The sequence below is a fragment of the Orbicella faveolata genome, unplaced genomic scaffold (assembly GCF_042242905.1).
Source record: "Orbicella faveolata isolate gen_17 unplaced genomic scaffold, um_ofav_v1 contig_24, whole genome shotgun sequence".
Lineage (NCBI taxonomy): Eukaryota > Metazoa > Cnidaria > Anthozoa > Scleractinia > Merulinidae > Orbicella > Orbicella faveolata.
In genome coordinates, this window is record NW_028301552.1 from 16,915,060 (window position 1) to 16,923,924 (window position 8,865).

General features: G+C 42.9%; 1 protein-coding gene and 1 pseudogene across 1 annotated transcript; both read right to left on the bottom strand.

The window, feature by feature from the left end:
* Window positions 1–3,527: 3,527 nt before the first annotated feature.
* On the bottom strand, window positions 3,528–4,079 carry LOC149110652 (uncharacterized). The gene has a single exon (XM_089292313.1). It carries the CDS (start codon window positions 4,077–4,079, stop codon window positions 3,528–3,530), a length of 552 nt encoding a protein of 183 aa, XP_089148439.1.
* LOC110055332 (uncharacterized) lies at window positions 4,076–8,120 on the bottom strand (annotated as a pseudogene).
* Between the last annotated feature and the right edge of the window lie 745 nt (window positions 8,121–8,865).

Consider the following 8,865-nt stretch of genomic DNA (forward strand, 5'->3'; position numbering starts at 1 on the left):
TTCATCAATGGCTGCGATTGCAACAATTTGATGCAGGAAGAGAAAAGCAGGCATGCTCTTTTCAGGTACGGAGGAAATTTAATAAATAGAAAATTGCTTAAGTTCTTGAAAGGCCGCAGTTCTGGTTCGAGTACCTGGTTTTAACCTGGTATGAAAATATTATTTGGCAAGAACATTTTCATATCTCGATGCAAATCTTTCAGGTTGTTTGTGATTTGGCTAGACCACATTTAGCAAGACAAGACACAAACGTGCGATGAGCAATCCCAATGGAGAAGTGAGTAATTGTTGCTTTGGAATAGATTCCCACGTGGTGGAGTTGCTTCTCTTGCTGATAGGATGGTGATCTTTCCAAATACTGATCAGAACTTCTGACCAATCAGGGGATAAACCCTCAGTACCATTGTTTGTTTGAGTCGCTCATTTCTTTAACATCACCGCTCTGCAGATGTTCCATAGCTGGGAAAGTTGGCAAATTTGCTCACAAATTTGCTAGTGAATTTGCCAGCACAAAATCAGGTTGGGGAAGCAGCAGTTTACAATCCCGCAATGGAAAAATGTAAGATCCACCACATGCAACTTTGGCGAATTCATTCACCTGAGGAATGACAAAGGAATTCTAAAGCAAATCGTTGTTTAGGTTCGCTCACCTCTTTGCATTGGCAATGTTTATGGATAATTAAAATGCCTGGTTATTTACCTTGTGTTACTAGTTCCTGGAAAAGCTTCATTTGAAAGAGGAACAATTCTGTTGAGGGGATTAGACTTTTTTTTGGCTCCTTATTAGTGGAAATTTCTTCAGTTTTGCTTAACAAACACTAACAAAGATAATTCTCACATCATGGTTTTGCCTCACTACTTGAAGAGAAGAGCGATTTCTTTCAGGACATCTCCAGGGTTATTGACAAAGAGCAATGATGAGAGGATGTCGAGATAAGGAATTGTGTTGGATACGTGTAATAAAATTAAAACTTTATGTTGAAAAATCACTTGGCTGTGAAATGTCGAACTCTCTGGCTTAGGCGGTAGTCCCTCCTTTTGCGTGGTTCTCGCCCCCAGGAATTCGCTTTGCTATTTTTTTCACATGGTTTTCTTTCATGTCACACATGATGGACAAAGCAAAAGAGGGACTACTTGTAGTCTACCAGCTCCTCTTCCTCCAGTTGAAGTTCCTTGACAGCATCTCTATCTCCATACTTTCCTTTTGCCATTTCAGATGCACAAGAGAGGCCATCCATTTCTGATAACACAATATATAGTATGATGTAATAGCCCTAAGGACTCCTTGATCACAGCACAGTACTAGAATTAATTAATATACTGGGTTTAATAGACAAAGGAGAGCACATGTAAAGTGGTTCACTGTGAATACTCTTGAGGTACTCTCGTACCCCCCAAATGATTCACATTTGTGACAATTTAGAAAATTTTGAAGCAAGGGCTCTGTACATGAGGTGTGCTTGTTTTCCAAAATCTAATTCACAGCATAATTTCAGGTTTTATTGACAAGAAGAAAAAAAAGTTTCTTAAGGTCATCAGGCAAGATATGCCCTGCTTTGGGGCAGGGCATCAGTATCTTTGATCTTAAGGTGTCGTGGCCATAGTTATGTTTGGTCACAATAGGAGGGTTGCACATGTCGTGAGCATACAATGACGGAATTTACGTCCAATGTAAACTTTGAACCTGTTAGTGCGACCCCTGTCTATGGGAATTTTAAGGGAGCTAATATCTTGGTGACTTAGAATGAGGCTTTGTAAACATCCTTAAAAGGGCCCAAGTTTGATGTGGATTTCTTCATGAAATGCTGACATTATGGGGTGAATAACTGCTTTGACATTCTTTGGGTACTTCAATGATAAGGATCACAAAAGTACCTTTGTTTTGTAGTCAAGTCAATGTGAAGAAGTGTACAATGATGGCATGCATGAAATGCCTGTGATATTGTTATGCATCAGTTTTCCAGAATGACCTGATCCTTGTTAAAGAACATACATGCATATATTTTATTTACTCTCTAATAAATTTTAGGTAGCTAAAATAAGCTAATATCTTGGAAAACATAAATAAAAGAAAATACAATACTTATACAATAAGTATGCTAAAAATAATGAAAGAGCTAAACTATGTACATAATAAAACTAGAGACAAGTTGCATTGCTAATGAAAAGAGTCATCTGCAAAAGTAGAGGTTCTAAGTGAGTCCGGAAGAGAGTTCAATAATTTAGCAGCTAAATATGAAAAGGAATGCAGGCTGGAAGTTGTTGTTTTTGGATCAGGAAGAGTCAGAATATAATTGGAACTGCTATACAGAATATAACATTGGAACTGCCATAGAGTACTGGTCAAAGGGATTGCAGCATATTACACACATGTAAAGCGCGTGTACTACACGCACATTACCGGCAGTGTCCATGCACCTTACAACTCCTTGTTAGCAAATAAATGAAAATGCATCTAATTACATGTGTTTAATTACACACAGTGGATGTGATATTGATCGGAGTCCCACTAGCACTTGACAGCGCTGTTACAATGTTGTTCTGACCTCTTAGGTTAACAACAGTGTAACAACGGTGTCACAACCTGCGGTTCCACGAGCAGTTGTTAACAGCAGTTCCAAATTCGTGGCTGACAACTTGTCAAATATCAGCTTACAATTTTGCTGGAAAAGCAAACTCGAAGCAAGATGGCTGATGAATGTGTTGCTGGTTTATTTTTTATCGTTATTTTAATACTTGTCGCAAGATCTAGAAGGATCAACCTTTATCGCCATATGGTCTTGAGGGAATTTCTGCATCGTCGAAGAATGATTCTGGCACAGGCTCTGAGAGCTCGAAGAGTTAGAAGGAACCGTCGCGTTTGGGTTTACCCTCGGCCACAACTTTGGCTAGAGGAAATGCTCAACAACAGAGCCCTTAACAGCCTTTGGAAAAGACATTTTAGAGTTTCTAGAGGAACATTTGATTACATCTGTGGCATGGTTTCTGTAGGAACCCAATGTTCACTACAGGAAAGCGGCAACAAGTAAAACTAGAGATGCGCTGAACTGCAAACGTCTTTTATTACATGAACAACGATTCACTGAAATCAAATGCGTAAATCCGCTAAGTAAACCAAAATAACAACTGAATCACAAAGGATAAGAAAGCTAAATGAAAACCGATCGATACTTACAAGTTTTTCGTGCCTTGTTCCGCTAATAAGAAATGAAATCCTGCTCGACACTAACAATGAACTTCGAACACACTAAAACGAACTCAAAAGCAGACCATGTGCTTTTGAAACTTGATATTTACCGCGACTGCAGAATGCATGATCAGCGGCACGCGTCATAAATGAAACACTGAAATGTCCACTTCTTAAATGTCTCTATTCGAATCATTCCTAAAACAAGACCAAGTCGTTACATGCTCCCCCCCAAAGACTCTCGTAGTCTTTAGGTATTTGACTCGTTTGATAACAGAAAGAATGTCATTGATTCCAAATTCCTGGATCTTAAGAAAAAGGTCAATCGACAGTTCAATAACTAATCGCACAAGTTCAGGTTTTTTTTCTTCTCCATGGACTCCTCAATGGACTTCAATAGCTCCTCTTCCAGAAGGCAGAGTTTGCGGATATCTCTCCTGAAGACACCTCTTGCACTTTTCACCAGAACTTGTCGCACCACACCATCAGAATCTGGGAAGGTCTCTTGAACTAGCGCTTTGGGCCACTGTCCTCGGGAGAGGTTTGCATCCTTCATGATGACCAAGTCTCCGACCTTGAAGTTTCGCCTCTGCTTCAGCCACTTTTGGCGTTCCTGCAACAAGGGAAGATATTCTTTAACCCAGTGGGCCCAAAACTCATTCGCCAAAATGTGCACATGTTTCCATCTTGCTTGAAACTTGTCGGAGTATTCCAATTTACGAGGAGCTGAACACAGATTCGGGCGCAACAGCAGTATGTGGTTAGGGGTCAAGGCCTCTAAATCGTCGGGGTCGCTAGACACACGAGTGATCGGTCGACTATTCAGGATCTTCTCGACTTCTGTCAGGAATGTCGTTAGGGTCTGCTCATTGACAAGGTGCTCACCAATCATGGCGTGGAGAATCCTTTGAACGGAGCGAATGAGCCGCTCCCAAACACCTGATGGAACATCCGCTTAATGTCAGCTGCCACGGCTACACTGTTAACTCTGAATCGCAGAATGACTCCTATAAGTGAGCTTGTGTTCTCTGGTCCCTGCAACAACTGATTGTTCAACGAGACACCGCTGGACTTGCAGGCACAATCGAATACCACTCTCGGCTCTTCAGGTTTTCTCGGGTGCCAAACAGCGTGATGCGGTAGGTACCAAATGGGTTTGAGGGAAGAAATTTCTTCATCAGGGACTTGACGTGAAGATCCTTCTTCTTGGTATTTCTGGATAACGCTTGCATATTGCTTGTGGAACTCAGGGTCTCTTTCCATTCTCTTTTTCAGCCAATACAATCTCTTCTTTGCCACTGGTAGACTATCAGGTAAACAGGGAGGACTATGCCGGAATGGCAGCTTGAGCTGATAATGTCCATTAACAAGGACTGCTGATTGATCCATAATCTGCTTCGCTCTTTGGTCTTCCAACGACAAACTCTCTTCAACATCCACAAGGGTATCTTTGAACTCGGTATTGTACAAACGTTCCAATTGCTGACTTAACATCTCTTCATGATCACTCCTTACGAAATTGACATGGATGCCATTGCTGTTGGGTTCACCCATTGGGCCATACACCGTCCAACCTAAGGGAGTATTTACGGCATAGGGCTGGCCCCGAGCTCCTCTTCTGATTTCAGAATTATCATCGATAATATCCGGTCGGTCGCTGCCAATAAGGATGGAGACTTGATGCCCTTCTATTTCGGGAAGACTGACGCCATCAAGGTGTGGCCATTTTGTCAATTCTCTATTGTTGGCGAAATGTCTCTCTCCAATGGGTAGGCTCTCCATTGTCAGAACCCGATCGAGTGTGAACTTCGTTTTCCCGTCAAGTGCTTCTATATCCAAGCGGGCTTGGTGACCACGTTCCTTCCCTTCATAATTGACTGTTGAAAGGGTAAAATCAGTAGGCTCACGTTCAAGGCTTAATTCTTCTACAAGACTTTCTAAGCAGAGTGTAGTGTCTGATCCGCTGTCTAGGAAGGCGTATGTTGTTAGCTGCTTGTTCCCACCTGGCCCACTGACTCTTACTGGGACGACCTTGAAGCAGACCCTCGGTCGACTGCTGGTTGAGGCTTCCCTTGGAGCAGAATCTCTGGATACGGCAAAGGTACTGGATTCGATAACCGGGGGATGGTTGGATTCAGTGAGTGTCGCAGCTGTTCTACCAACTGAACTTTGGCCACGAATGACTGGTTGCTGATTTGCACTTTCTTGTTCTACTACACGGTCGTCAGTCTCCGCGGTCTGGCGGGTGAAGAAGGAAATGGTGCTTCTTTCCACAACCCGATTTCCGACAAGAAAGTCCCTTCGAACAAGATCTTGAGAAGTGTCCATACGAAAGGAAACTTCCACACAGCTTCTTCTGTCGTACAGTTCGCGACTGATCTTCGTAAGATGCATTCTTAAAGGTCTCACACTGCCAAATTGCATGCGGTCCGGAACATTGATAACACTTCAAGGTGGCTAAGCCAGTACCAGCAGACCTTCTGTTTCCTCTGCTCTGGGTAGCTAGGGTTGTAGCCTTAAATGGCAGATCTTGTTTGTCTTTGTTTCCATGTCTTCTTTCCTTTTCATGCTGAGGCAGTGACGACTTCAGTTCCTGGCCAAAACGGTTGTTTAAGCGATCTGCTCGTTTCTGTATGAAATTCACAAAATCAGAAAAGTAAACTTGTCCCTTAGAACAAATTAGGTCTCCAGCAACGTCTGTCCATTTCCGCTTCAAGCCCTCATCAGGTAACTTTTTCATCAGCATAAGAATCGTATCTTCATTGTCGAGGCGACTTACGTAAAGTGGTCCCATACTCGTTAACACTCGTTTGGTATCTTCAAGTTTTCTCGCAAAATCCATCAGACTTGCGGCATCAACTCTTCTAAGGTTGTATTCTCTTAACCTTTTCATGTGTGCATCAGCCACCATGTGAGGCTGTCCAAAATTCTTTGACAGAGTTTTCCACGCTTCACCATACCTCTGACCAGTAGGAAGGTTGACGCAGCTTTTTATAGCCTCTCGCGCCTTTCCAACACACTGCGCGAGTAGACGGGTCAATCTTTGCGAATCATCGGGCACCTGACTCTCAATGTGGTCGCAGAAATTGGCAACAAATTCTCCATACTCGGAAGGGTCTCCCCCAAACTTCATCAACTCAATTTTCGGTAGAGTGGGACCTTGTTTAAGTGCCTCTGCGATTGCTTGCCATGGCGCTTTATCTGCAAGTTCTACTGACGGGGGGTGTGGCACTTGGCTGGCTGGTTGCTGTGTAAGGTGCTGAAGTGTTTGTAACAACACTTGCTCAAGCTGAGTGTGACTTGGCTGAGGGGTTTGAAGCTCACTTTTAAATTTATCGGTGGGCGAACTCTTCTCATCCTTGGTCACAAACGGTTTGAATTCATCTACATCTACTCTTACTGAAGACTTTTGCCTGGTCTCTTTCGGCTGAGAAGCAGGGTTGGGAAGTGGTACGTATGGGGGATCCATGTCACTCTGAGAAAACGTCGATACCGACGACACCTCATGCTCAGCTTCCAAAGCCTTAGTTCTGGTTGCTTGTACATCAGATGGGGGTTGCGGGATAAGGTGTGTGTCTTGTGGTAAACTGAAAGGCCTTAGTGGTGTGTGAGGGATCAACTCTGGATTTAATGGTGGAATTATCTCACTTACAGTTTCGTCGTCCGAGCGCTCGGTCTGCAATTCCTCTTTCTCAATCTCGAGGTCCACAGTAGCCTTCTTTAGTTCCATTTCCACCTGCATCCTTTCAATTTTCCTTGCCATCTCAGCCTTGTTTCGTTCCCTTTCCTTAGCGATTTCAAGCTCTCTCTTCTGAAACTCAGCTTCCTCTTCCAAGCGGCGCTCCAGGCTCTGTCTTTGTTCAAGTGCTTCCACCTTCAGCCGTGCTTCTTCAAGCAATCTTCGCTTCTCTCTTACGCTACTTGAACTGGTACGGGAACTCTTCCCGGTTTTACTCGACCGATGTGATTTGCGATCAGACTTGGACCTTCCTTTCGTGTTGTTTTTAGCCTTGTATTTCCACGCGCTGAGCTCTACCTCGAGGCGGAATTTGCACTCTTTCATTCTCGTAACTTTCGTTCGCCATAGTTCTCATTCGTTCATTATCTTCAAAACTTAAGTAGGTTTCGTGGGAGTCTACAAACTTGTGGAATGCACGCTCGTAATCTTCGACACCTTTCGTCACTTCGTGTTCGCTCGCATGTTCAGACAGAAGTCCTTGTACAAATTTCAACCTCCTTCTCATGTACCCCAAATGTCCCGCTCTTTTTGCCTTTAAATCAATAGCTCTTTCGATTCGAACTTCCTCCGAATCCATAACTTTCGACGGAACCCTCTGCCTCGAGGTAAGATTACTTTCTAAACCCGCAGTTTCGGATGGTGGAACATAATTAGCTGTTGTTTCGACGCGAGGATCTTCGCTCGACGATATTTCCTCTTGAACTTGTCGGAGCGACGTACCTTTCGCTCCATCTGGCATCTCGTGATCTTGCGACGCCATAGAAAAACTTTGAATAATGTAGGAACCCAATGTTCACTACAGGAAAGCGGCAACAAGTAAAACTAGAGATGCGCTGAACTGCAAACGTCTTTTATTACATGAACAACGATTCACTGAAATCAAATGCGTAAATCCGCTAAGTAAACCAAAATAACAACTGAATCACAAAGGATAAGAAAGCTAAATGAAAACCGATCGATACTTACAAGTTTTTCGTGCCTTGTTCCGCTAATAAGAAATGAAATCCTGCTCGACACTAACAATGAACTTCGAACACACTAAAACGAACTCAAAAGCAGACCATGTGCTTTTGAAACTTGATATTTACCGCGACTGCAGAATGCATGATCAGCGGCACGCGTCATAAATGAAACACTGAAATGTCCACTTCTTAAATGTCTCTATTCGAATCATTCCTAAAACAAGACCAAGTCGTTACAGTTTCTCTGGACATTCAACACCAAAATACACGTTTTTGACTAACGATTCCCGTTCAGAAGCGTGTTCCTATAGTCCTGTGGAGGTGTTAGGGTCAGGGAATTCTTATCAATCAACTGCGATAACGTTTGGCATTGGGAAGTCCTCTGCATTACAGGCCGATTTCAAACATGGTCAGTTTTCCAATGTAGGAGAATCAATACAGCAAAGCAAAAGCATAGACTGACTTTTCTTATGTTGAATGTTTCAGGAGCAAAGATCTTTGGATATGGTTTTCTAGAAGGACATTATTTGTGAGAAAATAACCGTTATTGATTGTCAACACGAAATGTAGTCGCCATCATGGCGACTAAACCAGAATTTTTGGTCGCCAAGGATGAAATGTTAGATGCACTGCTGACCATATCAGTTGCAATTTCAAACTGTGGGATGGCTTTTAACATACTCTGCCTGTGTTAAGCCTGAAGCTTTGTGAAATGAAAGGGTCAAATTGGCCCTTTTTTCCTTTTTTTGGGGGCCATCTCTGATTGCAACACGGGATTCTGGCAGAAACACAGTTCTTCACAACATATGTATACTCATGGATGATCAGTTGGATGAAGATGATGACGACGACGATGACGACGACAGTGATGATGATGATGGTGATGGATATTTAAGGGCGGATAATGCGGCCTGTAGGATAAGACAAGCTATTGCAGACTACCTTTAAACCTCAAGAACTTTACATTCTCCAACTTC

What these genes read in the sequence shown, in the direction of transcription:
- LOC149110652 (XM_089292313.1), bottom strand. Translation starts at nt 4,079, where the DNA reads ATGATTGGTGAGCACCTTGTCAATGAGCAGACCCTAACGACATTCCTG.